Genomic DNA, 17622 nt, shown 5'->3' with positions numbered 1-17622 from the left:
TTATGTTGCTGTATACCTTCTGATTTGATGCAGAATTCAGGGCTGGACACTCTTCAGAAATGGGTTGGGGATGGAACCTGTTAGCAGTTCCAGAATAAGCAGTTTTATGCCTGTTTCCAAAGAGTGCAATTTGTGTTTGGGGATGGGAGGGGAGGTTTCTACCTCTGCTTCTGGCTGTTTGAAGTCAGGTCCAAGGAACTTTAATCTTTCCGCATATCCGGGTTTCTTAAAACATAGCGTCTCTTCTTTGTCCCTCTTTTCATCCATGTGGTCAGGCAGACAGCTGCAGTGATAGTGGATTTAACTAGGGCTGTCAAGCAATAAAAAAATTAATCGCATGAATAATTGCGCTGTTAATAATAGAATGCTATTTATAAATATTTTGGGATGTTTTGCACATTTTCAAATATATTGATTTCAGTTTCAATACAATATAAAGTATACAGTGCTCACTTTATGTTTATTTTTTATTGTAAATATTTGCACTGTAAAAATATTTTTCAGTTCACTCAATACAAGTACTGTATGCAATCTCTTTATCATAAGTGTTAAACTTACAAATGTAGAATTGTGTACAAAAGATAACTGCACTCAAAACCGAAACATTATAAAACCTTAGAGCCTGCAAGTCCACTCAGTCCTACTTCTTGTTCAGCCAATCACTCAGACAAACAAGTTTGTTTACATTTGCAGGAGATAATGGTGCCCTCTTCTTGTTTACAATCTCACATGAAAGCGAGAACAGGTGTTCACTTGGCACTGTTGTAGCCAGAGTTGTGAGATGTTTATGTACCAGATGTGCTAAGGATTCATATGTCCTTTCATGCTTCAACTGCTCTTCCAGCGGACCTGCATCCATGCTGATGATGGGTTCTGCTCGATAATGATTCAAAGCAATGCAGACCAACGCATGTTCATTTTCATCATCTGAGTCAAACGCCACCAGCAGAAGGTTGATTTTCTTTTTTTGGTGGCTCGGGTTCTGTAGTTTTTGCATTGGAGTGTTGCTCTTTTAAGGCTTCTGAAAGCATGTTCCACACCCCGTCCCGGTCATATTTTGGAAGGCCCTTCAGGTTCTTAAATCTTGGGTCAAGTGCTGTAGCTATCTTTAGAAATCTCACATTGATACCTTCGTTGTGTTTTGTGAAATCTTAAAACGAACAAGATGCTGGGTCATCATCTGAGACTGCTATAACATGAACTATATGGCAGAATGTCGGTAAAACACAGAGCAGGAGACATACAATTCTCCCCCAAGGAGTTGAGTAACAAATTTAATTAACAGATAATTTTTTTAATGCATGTCATCAGCATGGAAGCATGTCCTCTGGAATGGTAGCCAAAACATAAAGGGGGCATATGAATGTTTAGCAGATCTGGCATGTAAATACCTTGCAATGCCAGCTACAAAAGTGCCATGCAAACGTTTCTTCTCACTTTCAGATGACGTAAATAAGAAGCGGGCAGCATTATCTTCCATAAATGTACAATTTGTTTCTCTTAGCGATTGGCTGAACAAGAAGTAGGACTGAGAAGACTTGTAGGCTCTAAAGTTTTACATTGTTTTGTTTTTGAGTGCAGTTATGTAACAAAAAAAAATCTACATTTGTAAGTAGTGCAATCTCGTTATTGTGAAAGTACAATCGTATTAGTAAGTGGTGAATTGAAAAATACTATTTCTTTATCATTTTTACAGTGCAAATATTTGTAATAAAAATAATATAAAGTTAATACTGTACACTTTGCTAATTTCAACACAGAATACAAGGAGTCTGGTGGCCCTTAAAGACTAACAGATTTATTTGGGCATAAGTTTCTAACCTGTTACTGCTTAAAGTTTAAATGTTGTTTCTCTTAGCCTTCCATCTGCTTTACCTTCTCACCAAATGTGTGCATCTATTTAAAACAATAAACAACCTTCCCTCACCCCTGATCATATAAAACCCTTGTTACTTCAGATGTGCAGTTAGTATGGCATTCTGGCAGGAGTCCTGTGGGGTGGAAGCAGAGAACTTTGCATGCCATTAATTGCACTACAAACATTACCATAAATTTTAAGTGGATGAAATACAGACTTTCAGGAAGATTGTATGATTGTTTCATCATGGTCCATGTTGTAGTTGTTGGCACAAAATATGCCTTTCATTTGTTATAAAAGAAAATAGAAGCTGCATTATGTTTGAATTTTTGTTCCTGTCCTTGTAGAAATTTGCTGAGGTCTCAAGAGGAAATTAATTTTGTTGTATCTCATCCTGTTTCCTAACTGTTCACATCTTAAAAGCACCATGTAAGTTGGCATGATTGGCAATCTTAACTCAGAAAATATCCTGTGATGGAACAACAGTCTGTTGCTGATAAGACTGGAGGTACACGGAAAGCGAAAGTGAGCACTCTCCTAGCAACTCCTTGTAGTCTTTTGGCTCAAGCTGTTGCTGTGAGAGCCCGTCTTTCATGAATACTTAATTTAACCACCAAAATCTGGGGGGGGAGGGAGGAGCACTTATTTAAGGTTGAAAAGGTGGAGCATGTTTAGTTTAGAAAAGAGAAGAAGGAGGGGGGATCTACGTCTTGAAATATGTAAAAGGTTATCATAGATAGGATTGTGATCAGTTGTTCTCCATGTCCATTGAGGGAAGACAAAAGAAGTAATCAGCTGAGTTTGCACCAAGAGACACTTAGATTAGATATTAGAAAAAACTTTCCAATTATAAGGATGGTTAGTCACTGGACCAGGTTACCTAGACAAGTTGTGGAATCCTTGTCATTTTGAGGTTTTTAACAACATGTTAGACAGACAACTGTCAGGAATAGTCTAGGCATACTTAAGCCGGCCTGAGTGTTGCAGGATGGATTAGATGACTTCTTGAGGTCCCTTCCAACCCTACATTTCTATGATTCTAACAACTCTAAGTTCTCCTTTTGTAACTGTTTTATAATTCAGTATCTTCAGCATTGGGTGGGCCATTGTAGTAGTTGATCTTTGGATTGTACAGTAGCTAGAGCATAGGATTTCTGGCCAATATTGGGAGGGTGAATAGGGTGGAATGAGATCTTCATCCAGAGTAGGTGCTGAATGGTTAGTAGGTGGACATGTGAGATGCACTAGTGGAAGGTGCTCAGATACTATGGTGATAAGCATAGTATAAGAACCTATATAGAACAGAAAGTTGTGGTCCCTGGGAAAACATGGAGGAAAAGGTTGCCTAGTCATAAGTTAGTAACAGGCTCTGTTACAACTTGAAACCCAGTATGAAGTGTTTCCTTTGGGAGAGTGGTGTTCTTTTTCTGTATCTTGACAGTTAGGTGGGAAAGTTTTTGGCTGGGAATAATAGGGCAGAGATAAAGCTGTTTTGGAAATTTTTGGCTGCAAATTCTCTTACTTTCTTATGTGATTTGTTAGTGGTGTTTGCTAGCAACTAGAGCAGGGGCAGGCAAACTTTTTGGCCTGAGTGTCACATCGGGTTTTGGAAATTGTATGGAGGACCGGTTAGGGGAGGGGACCATGGCCTGCTCCCACCCCTTATCTGCCCCCTCTGCTTCTTGCCCCCTGACGGCCCACCCCCGGGACCCCTGCCCCATCCACTTCTCTGTCCTCTGACCGTCCCCCGGAACCCCCGCTCCTGACTGCTCCCTGCCACCCCATCCAACACCCCCTCCTTCCTGACTGCCCCCTTCCCCTCGGACCCCTGCCGCATCCAACCATCCTTTTTCCTGTTCCCTGACTGCCCTCCACTGACCCATCCAATCTCCCCCCTCCTTCCTGACTGTCCTCCCGAGACCTTTTCCCTTGCCCCTGACTGCCCCCCTCCCGGACTCCAGCCTCCATTCAACCCCCCTGTTCCCCACTCTCTGACTGCCCTGACCCCATCCACAGCCGTGCCCCCTGACTACCACCCCGAACTCCCCTGCCCTCTATCCAACCCCCCTGCACCCTGCCCCCTTACCGCACTGTCTGGAGCACCAGTGGCTGGCGGCACTACAGCCACGCACCGTGCAGCACAGAGCACCGGGTCTGGCTGGGCTCTGAAGCTGCGCTGTGCGAGGAGTTTGCAGCCCCGTCACCCAGAGCATTGCACCAGCGGCAGGGCGAGCTGAGGCTGCAGGGGAGGGGGGACAGCAAGGGAGCGGCCAGGGGCTAGCCTCCCAGGGAAGGAACTCAGGGGCTGGGCAGGAGGGTCCCGCAGGCCAGAGTTTGCCCACCTCTGAACTAGAGGCTCTAACCAAGAGCAGAGCTTCATTGTACTAGGTGCTGTACGTGCATAGTAAGAGACATTTCCTTCCCCGAAGAAGTAGACAAGACAGACAAATGTGGGAGAAAAGAAGTACAGTCTGCGTTTTACAGATGTACAGCTTTTTGAAGATTTGAGCCTGAGTTGTAACTGTGTCTGATCTGAAGCTGAAAATAAAAACTGGCCTCCCACCTCAGTGGTTGGAAGTGGCACCAACTGGTAGAAAAAACTATCTGCCCATTTGCCTGAATAAATTCCTGTTCTGGCTCAGCCAGGGCTGGCGCTACCATTTAGGCAGCCTAGGCAATTGCCTAGGGTGCCAGGATTATTGAGGGGATGGCATTTTGCCCGGTGGGCGGCAGGCAGCTCCGGTTGACCTGCTGCAGGCATGCCTGCGGAGGGTCCGTTGGTCCGCAGCTCCGGTGGAGCTGCCGCAGTCATGCCTGTGGATGGTCAGCTGCTCCCGCGGCTCTGGTGGACCTCCCGCAGGCGTGCCTGCGGCAGCTCCACTGGAGCCACAGACCAATGGACCCTCCACAGGAATGCCTGCGGCAGCTCCACCGGAGCCACAGGATCAGCGCGAGGGGGCAGCGAAATGGCTGTGTGGCTAGGGCGCGAGAAACCCTGGTGCCGGTCCTGGGCTCAGCTCAGATTGCCGTGGCCTTTGGGAAGCAAGCCTATAGCTGACTGTAATGCTCTTCCCAAAGTGCCATATGGGGCATAACTGGTAGTGTTGCCAAGGAAGCTGAAGCAGGTAATAGTTCTTTCTCATCTTCATATTGGTCAACTAGTACACCCAGGATTTTTAAATGTAGGTAGAGCAGATCTGCAGCTAGGCCTTGAGGGAGGGGACATGCAACACAATTTTCTTTTTTTAAAATAATAAACTTGGCTGAAAAGAAGTGGGGAGAGGGGAAAGACGCAAGGCAACTTCTCTTTTGTTTTGTTTTTTGTTTGGCAAACAACTTGAGGGTTAGGTTGTTCTTGTAAAGAGCCTTAAACTGTCTTTGCCTCTACCCTGCTCTGCTTTTCTGTAGAATGAGTGGAATTTAAAACTGAGGTTCCAATCTGCAACAAGCACCATGTGAATGGACCCCTGTTTCTGGGCTGAGCTCTGCTGACTTCATTGGGGCTTTACCTGAGCATGAGGGTACATGTATAGAAGAGTGCCTTAATTTTGGAAAGCAGGGCTCTGGGTAAATATACCAGACACTGTCACAGAAAGAAGGACAAATAGGTAAAAAAGGGGTACAAGCGAAGCCAGATTATAGAAGGCATAGAACAGGAGTACAGAGAGCCCGGGGAGACAGTGGGCAGAGGCTGGGTCTGGAGCTGTTCAGGAGCAGTCCTGCTCCTTGCATGCTGCAGAGCCATGCCCAGGCTGGCTACTTGCCCTATGTTGGCAGCTGATGATTCAGAGCTCTGTGTTCTTACGCAAGAGGAGATTCCAGGCTCTAGGGGCAGGGTTTGGGCACTTTGGGGTTATAAAGTGGCTGGGTATGTGACCAGGAAGGCAGAGACAGCAAGGGCAGCAGCTGTGAGCACCAATGCTCAGACTGGTAAGGAGGGGAAAGGCTGTCATTGGCACCCTGTATGAAGCCTGGGAGCAACAGAAATAGCTTTTGTGTGTGTTTGCAATGTAGTGTAGTATAGCGTAATGTAACTGTGGAGAAGAGAGTGTGTAAGAGAGGGAGAGAGCGCACTAAATAAGTAAGGCTTCTGTTAATGGTTTTGTCCTGTTTTGTTACTTATAATCTTTGGCATTTGAATCTCTGATCCTAGAATCCAAACTATCTACACCAGTCTGTTTTGCACCTGGAGAAAGTAGTTCCAGAGGTGTTTAAGATGGCATCCTTAAGTGTGGTGTCACTTTGCTCTGAAAAGTAACTTTGGTGGTGGTGTTTTTTTAAAAAAAAGCATGATGTGGTTCCACATTTAGTATATCAAATATTGCTTACTTTACAAGTAAATAATTTTTTTTCTCCCCTAATTGTCAGCCTTTCAAGCTCAGAACACAGCATGGCCTTCAGATACCAAGCTTTCTGGCTCTTGCATTTTCACCAGTAATAAACTTTCTAAAGGGCAAATGCTGCTCTCACTTACAGTTATGCAGCACTGTTGTGGGTTTGCACTAATGTAAACAATAGTGCAATTTTAAGCCTGTAGAGTTACGCACATGGCCCTAAAACAAGAGCTTAGTTAATAGTGATTTTTTTTTTCATGGTACATGAGCCAAAAGTATCCAAGTTTACTCTCTCAAACTAAAGTTCTGCAGGGATGACTGTTGTAATAACTTTGGTAAGTAAAGTGAGACTCAGTGCACTGAAGGAACAGAGCCACTGAGTATGAAAATGCCATTTTTGTTTAATCACATTTCAGAATAGAACTGAACTTTAAATGACAAATAGTACCATTAATAGCTGGAGACTCACTTCTGCTGTGCAGTCTATTATACATGATATATCTTGATATTATGATAATGTGAACAGACTTTCTAACAGAGCACTGCAGTGCAGAACAATGAAAATGTTAAGCTGTGTGTAGGTGCAGTGTCACAGCTTAACTGCTCAACACAATCTTGTCTATATCAGTGAAACTAACAGAGAGATTCCCTGTGGTGATACATTTAGTAAGGCAGAGAAGTCTTCTGATTCTTCAGGGAGTCTTTTTTTCCCCTTCAGTCAATAGCAGCTAAGAGGCGAGCCAGTAATGGGAACGTATTATGAAAGTACCCACGAAAGCTTATTCCCAAATAAATGTTAGTCTTTAAGGTGCCACCAGCCTCCTTGTTGTAGTAATGGAAAAGAAAAACTATGGAAAGCTGATAGTAAGAGATATTTGAGACAGTTATGCCTTTAAAGGCACACCATCAACATTAAAATCAAACTTTAAAAATATTTTTTCTCTTAAATTTGTTACTGATCCCTTAGAAACATTGACTTAAACAGTTTTCTCTGTCACTTTGTGCTTTTCAATTCTGCAAAGTTTTATTCTGGGCTAAAACTTCTGAGAATGGAAGGAATTTGCATTTACATCCTGGAGCTGACTGGTTTCCATGAATCAGTGTCCAGAAATCACTATGACCTCCAGAAACCTGAAGACATTCTCTTCTGCTCCTTACAAGAATACCACAAGACACATTTTGGAATCACCGAGGTCAATGAGGCCCCAGCTTGGTGGGACTCTAGTTGCTATTGCAGTATAAACGTTTAATAATAGGAATCTTATGGGAGTGTACCAGAGAAGCAGGAAGATGTGCAAGTGTTAACAGTGGAGAAATCCTAGGCAGCATCAGAGATGGACTGGAGACCTAGGGCTTTTGGGATTGGCATAAGTAAGTCAGGAGCTGTGGTGACTGGATAGTGGGCAAGCTTCAAGGGGAGAGCGGAAGAGAAGGGGTAATAGGTGCTCACAACAGGTGATGAACAGTGTAGTGTGTAAAAGTTTTAAGCACATTAAAATAGGAAACACACTAAGTTTTAAACATAATTTTAGTGACATTCACACAAGAGATCAACAAGAAAAGAGAGACATTTATAGAATGAGGGTGTTTTCCAAACAGAGTAGCCAGGGTTGTTGTTTGAAATAATTGAGAGTATCTTTTGCCTTGAAGTTGCCAGTAAAGGTAGCACTTTGAAGCCAACTCCTAATTGGTTGATAGAATTAGGAAGATGCTTCCTTCGCCCACGACAAAGTAATCACTGTGAAGTTTCTTGCACTTTACTTTGAAGCATCTGGTACTGGCTACTGTCAGAGACCGGATACTGAACTAGAATGACCATTGCTTTGAGCTGGTAGAGCAATTCCTATGGTCTGAAGTGCCATAGGAACTGGTAAAGAGGATGCTGGGCCCTGAAGACCTTGACTGCTGCAACTCAATAACAGTCCAGATGGGAGCAGGAGATGACATGCATCCGCCTCTCTCCCCAGTGTAAAATAGATGTGGGGAGGAAGGAATAACAACAGGGAAGAGCCTCAGATTGCAAAACGCAGTCCAGTTGTCACAAGGCATACAATGCTCGGACAATAGCTTGCTGGTCAATAGTTCTTCAGTGTTGGGAGTAGCTAGCCAGTTGAAGATATCCTTTGGTGAATAATTACATTTATAAATACCAGTGATGTGGGGAGGCTCTACTGTTTGAATGTTTTTTTTTCCCCAGGGTGCCATTTTATGGGGCCAAAAGAATGCAAGGTCTGGCCTCTTCCAGTTGTTTCACTTTATGAACCTAGGCAGTACTGGGAAAAGTCCAGCTACCGTGTAATTTTGTCTTAAATGGCTTCAGAATTAGCAACCACACAACAGCAACAAAGCCTATTAAAATCCTACACCCTACTAATGTATTTGGGTTCCTATGTATAGCCTTGGTACTTTTTTCTTCAATATCTCGTCGGGTGGTTCTTATTCTTCACTTACACTGTTTTCAAGATGGAACCAGTGGGATGGGAATTACTAATATTTTATTTGGGATGCAGGATTTACCTGTGAAATCCTTGAGAAGGTCTTGGTCCTGTTCTGTGTTGGTTTTTATCTTCCTAGCCATTTTTATAGTGGGAATCTTCTCACGTACACCCCTACCCCAATATAATGTGACCCAATATAACACGAATTTGGATATAACACAGTAAAGTGGTGCTCTGGGGGAACAAAGCAAGTTCAATATAATGCAGTTTCACCTATAACACGGTAAGATTTTTTGGCTCCCAAGGACAGCGTTATATCGGGGTAGAGATGTATCACATTTTTGGTCTTTCTTTTTTTGACAGGAAACCAGTTCACGGAGGGACCTCTCCACACAGCTGGTGATCTCTGTGCTCTCCTGCCTAACCATGGCAACCCCAGATGTGAGCGTTCACATGGAGGAGGTGGTCGTGGTAACAACACCTGACAATGTGGTTGATGGCAGTGGTGTGGAAGAAGTGAAAACTGTGCTAGTGACCACAAACTTGTCTCAACATGGGTAAGAAATGGTTTCACCATATGCAATAGAAGTGACATGGAGGCTGGGGCTTTAATATTCAACCCAAGCAGACCTCAAATACCCGTGAAATACAGGGTCAAAAGTAGGAGTGAGAGTCAGTCCCTTATGATCCTGCCTGTGCTGTGGTGGTTTGACTTGTTCCTTGACAAGGGAGGACCAAGATTTCCCCTACCACTTTGGATACCATGCTAACCAAGCAGAATTAGATTAATAATCCCCGTATCCCCTTCCAGATAATCTGTGGCCAGGTATATGTAGCCAGGAAAACAGAGTTTACCAACAGCTGTTAAACTTTGGACTGGCCAAGTTGGGTTAAAACTGGGCTTTAGCTGAGTGTCTTGTCTATAGTGTAATTTCTACTGCGTTGAAGGAACTTTAGTTACAACACTGACATTGTTAAAACATGGTTTGGTTTTTTAGCATACACTGTTCCCAAATAGGGTTTAACCTTATTCTGCTACAATCCTGGACTTTGGCTGACCTGATATGAGACTCAGGGCCATGGTAAAATCCACTTTGGTTTTGTCTACCCTGCAGGCCCAAACCACATTGTACTTGCGTTAGGGGACAACCAAATTGCCTGATATTGTAGGAATTGCTGCAAAGACAAAACTAGGCTTCTGCTTGAGCTAATGCTTTGATTTTTTGAGTTTGGTTGGTCTTATCCATACATGCTGTGCTAAACTGTATTATAGCTTGGTTCAGGTACAGTAGAGTTTAATCACTGTTGTTGAGCTCTTTCATTTTTGTAGCGTGGATGGAGACTATAGCAGGGTTTTCAAACACAGTTCTTGGTTGAGGGAAATGTGATGCATTCATGTCCACACTGGCCATGGAGAATGTTAGTTGCTGGAATGTCTTAAACTGTATTGCAGACAGGCCCTGAAGCAAAGAGAGGTATCTCCTCCCAAACATTCATGATGGACAAATGGCTTTAAATTAAAGCCAAAAAATTTAGAGTAAATGTTGCTGTTTTCCTTGGGTGAGTGGGGAAAGAATACAGGGTACAGCACTCTCCTCTCCATGAAATCATGTGAGGAAATCCTTTTGCAATCCCACACTCTCACGTCCCAGCATTTTGCTGACATCAGATAGGTGTCACGGTGTCTCTTCTCATATTAGGAACAGTGCAGAGGACTCCAGTGGGTTTTCTTCTTGACTCACCCTTATGCTTACTTGGTAAAATACACAAAGTAATAAGGTAAGGAGAGAGGGCCTTCTCTTGGGCAGCAGTTTATTGACCACTAGTTCAATCTACTGTACTGTGGAAACATTAACTGTTTGAGTCTTTTACTCTTCTTCTTCTACTGCAGTATCATTAGTTTGAGAACCATATATTTTAGAGATGGAATAGACATGCTAGCTTATCCCTAGAGAGGAGGTTGGGGAGGTTTTATGGTTAAGGCACTTGAATGGGACAAGGGAGATCTGGGCAAAATTCTTAGCTGTGTCCAGACTGCTTGTTTGACCATGGGTAAGCTACTTAAGTCTTTCTGTACCTTAGTTCATCTTCTGTGAAATGGGGATAATGGCACTTTCCTACCCCTCACAGATACTGAGGATAAATTTGATAGTGTTCAGCAGAGGCTCAAGGTCATATAAATACCTAGACAGAGCCAGTCTCCTTGCTAGTGCAGGATTCTTTTTTTTTTTTTTTTTTAACACATGTTTAGGCATCCAGATGTGTACTAAGTTTTACATCTTTTTTTACTCTGTTTTTCCTCTTCTTTTTCTTTTTTCAGGTCAGCAAATATCTGTTAAATGCAATTAAATAATCATTTCAAGTAAACAAAATGGTTGAAACAAAAATTTAAATAATAAGTAGCTCCAGATGATCCCATGCTAATCTAATTTTAAGAAAACTGGAAACTGATTGAAATAACACGCTGCACCACCTACCTTGGATTAGTAGGGTTGTCCCTCTAACAAAACCTACCACTGGAATACTTAACTCTCTTATTCAAAATTTGCATCAGCAGGGTGTGCAGGCCAACTTGTATTTGCATAGATTTTTATTATGTTAAGGCCATAGTTCACTGTAGTGCTGGACATAGAGGCAAGATTATATTTCTAATGAAGTGAAGAGTCTATTAGATGCTGAAGTCCTTTATGTAGCAATGCTTCAGCTGTAGTATAGGTAGACCACACTGAGATAACTGGGTTAGCTTCTGAGAGTCTGATGCTGCATTCCTTGCACATTCCAAATTCCCATTGACTTCATTTATCCTTGAGGTAATTGGCAATACAGTCCCCGTGCCAGCTTATTCCTAAACTCCTCAAAAACAGATCACACAGTGTCCTGCTGGTTTGGATGTATTTTAGTAGTAGGAACCACCATCCCCTCTGGTGTGAGCTGAAGCCTTCTAAACTAACATAATTGAGGATCTTAAAATACAAATCTCTCCTACAAAATGACTTTGGAAAAAGGATGCCATGAGAATCCATATGTACTGTTTCTCAAAGACTCCACTTCAGATATGTAGTTCATAAGTAAAAAGATGCTGCTTCTAATTTTCATCCCTACAAACTCATCTTGGAGAGAGTAACTGGGCTCTTTCTATCTCATGCATCATTGTGACCAATAGGACCTCAGTGGCATCTGTGCAACTCCTCTGTCTTCAAATTATGCACTCAGTGACATCTCCGTAAGCCTGCTATCTTCAGTGGGACTCTACAGCTGTAATGATTGGAACTTACTGGTAATTCTGTTTAATACGCAGACTAGAATAGAATCCACAGCTCATTCTATCTCAGAGTAGAAAAGCAGTACAAACTGTTTTTGGACACTAAGCAGATAGGATTTTGTACACATAAGGAAAATGTCTTTTAAATTAAAAAGTGCCATTTTTTTAATGGTCACTTTTCAGAGATATGCATGTTAAGGTGGACATGAAGCAGTTGGGAGTGAAAACAGGCAACTAAATCAGTGTTTTATTCACTAAACTGTGTGCTCCATGTCAGGAAATTGATCCAGAACTGTTTTCATGTTGTGATATAGCAAAATCTTTTGTTTGCAATGTGTATTTTTGGGTCCAGGATTTTAGCAGCATTCTGCAGGAACCTTCTTTCTGTACTTTTCAGCAGGAATTACTAATAGGCCGTTAGCAATAAAGATGACAGATGTCAATGAAAACACTACCGAGATACAGAACAGAGTTATGCTTCTCAAAATTCTACATAACAGTGAACTTGGAATGGCTGTAAAATATTGTTTCTCTCATGTTTGAAATCAGCTTTTAAGTTGATACTCTAGATACTGTACTGTCTGGTTTATGTTGGCTCCTTGTTTTCCTAGACTTTTCCTAGACTGGCTAACTCTTTGTGTTCACAAAATGAAAATGACCTGTTTGTACACAGAAGTCCAAGGTAGAGAAGGGCTGTTTGTGTTACTTGGTTGAATTTTCCTTGGCACATCCCTGGCTTATACCCAGAGCATGTATACATGTTGGTGCTTCCAGAGCTTCTGGATTTTCAGTAGGCAGGAAATCCATGTTCATATTTACAACTGGCTCCAAACAGATTTATTTGACCAAAACAATCTCTTGTTTGAACTAGATTGGGAAGTCTGCTGCCATTTGCTTATCCTGTTTCCACAAATACATTCCACTCCAACTGTATCACGTTCTTCTTACTGCTCTGGGGAAGTGCATCAGGTTACAAAGTCCATGTTCCAGAAGAGTCAGTAAGGGTAATACCATTCCTATCGTTCTGCTGGAACCAGCCTTAAAGATCTTTGTTAACAGGCTGTTATGAAATAGGCCATGGCCAGTAAGAAATGAGCCATTCCATTGGCTTCCAATTCAACCTGCCCAATAGAGATGGTGTGTTATTTTCCTTCATCCTCAAGAAAGTGAGGATGGGAATTCTGGGGAAAGGAGGGTGTGATATGTTGAATGCAATTAATGTGCCAATTGTGAGGAAATTGGCTTCTCTCATCTGACATCTCTTGGATGCTTGTTTGTTTGCTATTGGCAGAGCTGTTTTGTCCCAACTTAATAGACAGCGATGGGAAGGAATGGGCCAGTTCTTTCCCCTTTGCCTTTTGTAAAGTTCCATGCTGTTTGTGCTTGCATTAACCTCCATAGGCTGCTCATCAGGGAAGCAGCCAGACATGAAACTGGGAAGCTACTGTGTAAGATGGGTGCTAAATAGTTTTTGTTGTGTGTGTGTGTTGCCAGGTGATCCTGTATATCCAGTTGAAGCAGTGTAATATGCTTTTGGTGCTCTGGCCAAGGAAGTGTTTGGGTGTGAGTGTTCATTTTTTCTTCCCCTCCCCATGCAGTTTTGAAAGCACCTTTATTTTATTTATTTATTTTTTCATCTGTCCATTTGTGTCTTTAATAATCAGGAGTGGGGTAATTCCATAGAATGGGGGGAAGATATCTATTTTTATTCAGTCATAGTCATAAGAGCCATTTGTTTCTCTGGGTATCAAGGTGGGTGTGATTAGGAGATTCTTTGTTCTTTATGAGACATCCTAAAACCTGTATAATGTCTGTCGCGCTTTCTCTCTCCTTCCTTCCCACCTGGAACCTTAGCATGTAGACATGACCTCAGAAGGAGACACATTTTTGGGCCTGCGTAGTCAAACTCATAGAAGATTATTACTGTCAGACAGAATGCATCTCTCTGAGCAGGTCTGCAGCATCAATAGTAGATGAGACTCATTTTTGATTCTCTGAGCTGCCACTGCAGGGATTCCCATCTTTTCTCAAGATTCCGTAGTCAATTTGGTTCCTACCCTTTCAGTCTCACTTTCCAATGCTTGCTGGCATAAGAGAATAACTGAGGAACCTGAATTTGGATCCTGCTGCCTTGTGTGGGTCCCAGCTTACCCTGTGAAACAGACTTTGAATTTGGCTTTTATCCCATATGACATTTAAAACAACAGCTTCCAGATTAATGGCCCTGTCAAGACAGTGTTCTGGATAATGCATTTTTTCTAATGCTATTGTGGGTTTATTTTTACTATAAAAACCAAACTTGCAATTAAAGCATAAGAATGTATTAGTTTAACAACTTTTTAATAAAACAAGTGGGAAGTGCAGAGGAAAACAAAAAATGGCAACGCCTGGCAATTCACAACTTGCCCAGTTTGTGTGGCATCAGGAGGCTCAGAGTTAGTACAGAAGCTAATATTGCAGGTGTCTGCAGTGCACTTGGTGTGTGATTAGAAATGGTCTGAGGTTCTGCTGCTAAGTAAAAGCAATTGAGAAAGAAGAAATAACCCAGTCACTTCATGAGCACTTAATTTCATCTTTTTCTTCCTCTGGTTTATGGCTCCTTCTGGGGAGAAACTTGGGTGATCCTGTCTGATGAAATGTGAGCAGCAGCTGCCTCCCACAGCTTTGTCATGGCAACCAGCTAATGCAACTATTTGTATGGTGGTGGGACGCACTGTTATAGCTGGAGAAACTTATTTGAGTACTCTCCCATCCCACCCACCTCTGTCTGCTGAGGCACATAACTGTCCTGCATTTGCACAGGGGAACAGAGGCAGGGGAGAGCAAGGGATGTGGCAAAGCAGAGAAGGAAAATTGGTATATTCCATTTCAAGTGCCTTTTTTCTCCCAGTTAAACCTCTGCAGGAAACATGTCATTTTATAGGAGCCTCAACAGTGTCTTGAGTTATTGTCTCAAGGACTGTTGAAGGTTATTAGAGGTTGGGATTTAAGAGGCAGCTGGATTAGTTTCCCCTGCCAAAAGTCATCGCTAAAAGTAATAGAAGGTATGTAGCCTGACTCTTCTCTCACATACACTGGTTTTTGTTCCTAATTTACACCGTGTGAGAGAGATCTGAATCAGGCCCATGGTATATTGGTGTTCTGTATGTAAGAGAGAAATCTGTGTCTCTTGCAGCCACCAGAAGGCAGGTCCAACTGAAATGCACTTTGGCTGTTCCGCTAAATGAATTTAACAAATTGCTGGGAAGGAGTCCTGTGGCAAACTCGTGAATTGTTGAATTACAATTCTTCCTTTCTTCTCTGGTGTTAGACTCTCATTCCTTGAACAATCTTCCCTGTATGTCAGCTCAGCATCTGCAGTTATGACTCTGCAGATTTGCAGGCCTGCCATATGCCTAGTAAGACTTCAGAAAAGCACAGCACTACCTTAGAAGTAAAATGTATATGTAGGTGAGGCTTGGAGCATGACTTGACTAAAATGATCCTTCATGCTAAACATGAATGTGACAGTCCGACACAGACAGAATAGACATGTTCTGCAGTAGGTCGTCATCAAAATTATTTGGGCCAGTGAATTGTTGCTGTAGGTTGTCAGGGATTGAGATGGGTGAAAAAATTGTTTTGGTGGGGTGGGTTGTGTGTACACCTTCTTTATAAGTAGTCAGGCCACTCTCCTACAAATGTGGGAGACCCAGGTTCCATTCCCCTCTTTACCTGACGTGAACAAGAGATTTGAACCTGGGTCTCCCTCAGCAGGAAAGTGACCTAACCACTGAGCTATAGAATATTCTGATGTGGGGCTCTATCCCGTTGAAGCTATTCCACTGAGTATAAATAATTAAATAGTTATAGGGCCAGAGAGAGATTTGAGAGTGACTCTATTGCCTGGTGATTAGGGCACTCACCTGGGAGTGAGTTCATATCAAGTTCATGACATGATCAGGTTCACGTCATAAAAGCTGCCATACTGGGTCAGCCGATGGTCCCTCTTATCCAGTATCTTGTCTCCAACAGTAGCCCATAGCAGAACTTTGGAGGGAGAGTGCAGAACAGGGCAATTATGGAGCAATTCATCCTTGTCTTCCACTCCTGCTTAGGGTCACTCTGAGCACCAGTTTGCCTCCCTGACCATTTTGGCTAATAGCCATTGATGGACCCATCCTCCATGAGCTTATCCAGTTCTTTTTTAACCCTGTTACACATTTGGCCATCACAACATCCTATGTCAATGAGTTCCATGGGCTAATTGTGCATTGTGTGAAAAAGTATTTCCTCTTTTCTGTATTAAACATACTCCCTATTAATTTCATCAGGTGACAACTGGTTTTTGTATTGTGGGAAAGGGTAAATAACGCTTCTCTATTCGACACCATTCATGGTTTTCTAGATCTCTACATATCCGCCCTTAGTCATCTCTTTTCTAAACTGCACACCCTTAATCCTTTTAGTCTCTCTTTGTATGGAAGTCGTTCCTTATCCTGGATCATCTTTGTTGCCCTTTTCTGAACCTTTCCGCTGTATCCTTTCTGAAATGGGGAAACCAGAACTGGACGCACTATTCAGGAACCATGTATTTATATAGTGGCATTATTGTATACCATTGTGACTGCTCTTTTTAATTTCTGCCTAACTAGCATCCTCATTTTTGTGTAGTTCCCTACTCCACTGGCTATTTAATTATTTATACACAGTGGAACAGCTTCACCAGGAGAGATTGAGAGACCTGCGTATCAGAATATCCTGTGTCCTCCTCTCCCATGCTGTTACTTGTCCAAAGCTCTGGAAGAGCCTTGGAGCGTTTTCACCTATCTCATGATTCTGAGATGTCTCCCACCCAAGATTTCCTATCTCCACATTATAGCTACGCCAATCTGTGTGAACAAGAGACTAGTCCCTGTGGCTGGAAGGGAGAGCAATTTCTTGACACTGTAGTTCTACCTTACAGTCATATGCTGAGTAGTCAGAAGGGGAAAACCAGTAGCTCCTGAACTTGACTTTCCTGTGTAGCCTAGCGCTGTCTTATATAATCAGCCAATGAATCACTGAGTCAGTCAGTCGCTTCAATCCCCCCCACCTCCTCCTCTTTATCAGAGCTAGCCAGACTTTAGATTTACATCCTCCATAAACTCCTGCTTAGTTCACCCAGTTTATACAGAGTGAAGTGTCAGGAAATTTGTTGACTATCATTTCCCCTTCCTCCCTTCCCCACCCCCAGGACTTTAGAGAGAGATGGAGAGAATGTGCTGCAGTAATTAGACTGGGCCTCTTTGCCAGAAAATCCAAATGCACGTCTTTAAAATCCAGTAGAGATGGCCACGCAGACTGATAGCCAGAACTCCCATGTGTCTCAGATGTTATTGATCAAGTGGCCTGCGTGCCCTTGCTATATGTGTTAATCTTTCACAGAAATTCCCATGCAAGGAAGCATCAGTGTTCTGTGCTATCTAAGGCCTAGTCTACACTACGCGTTTAAACCGATTTTAGCAGCATTAAACCGATTTTAACGCTGTACCCGTCCACACTACGAGGCCCTTTATATTGATATAAAGGGCTCTTTAAATCGGTTTCTGTACTCCTCCCCAACGAGATGAGTAGCACTAAAATCGGTATTACCATATCGGATTAGGGTTAGTGTGACCGCAAATCGACGACAAACAAGCAGAGGATAAGTTGAGACCCACCTATCTGGGTACCGATAGTCCCACAGTGCTCTACTGTGATCCGCTCTGG

The 17622-nt window shown here is 42.7% G+C and overlaps 1 protein-coding gene across 1 annotated transcript in view; it reads left to right on the top strand.

The window, feature by feature from the left end:
- Positions 1–17622, top strand: part of GMEB2 (glucocorticoid modulatory element binding protein 2) — a 43127-nt gene that overhangs the window by 1558 nt on the left and 23947 nt on the right. The window contains exon 2 of the mRNA XM_032766298.2: positions 8994–9187. Coding sequence (XP_032622189.1) covers positions 9057–9187 — 131 coding nt within the window. The 5' untranslated portion in view covers positions 8994–9056. The remainder of the gene's footprint in view (positions 1–8993; positions 9188–17622) is intronic.

This window comes from Chelonoidis abingdonii, chromosome 14 (assembly GCF_003597395.2).
Source record: "Chelonoidis abingdonii isolate Lonesome George chromosome 14, CheloAbing_2.0, whole genome shotgun sequence".
In the NCBI taxonomy this organism is placed as follows: Eukaryota; Metazoa; Chordata; order Testudines; family Testudinidae; genus Chelonoidis; species Chelonoidis abingdonii.
This window is presented reverse-complemented; position numbering and strand designations above follow the sequence as displayed.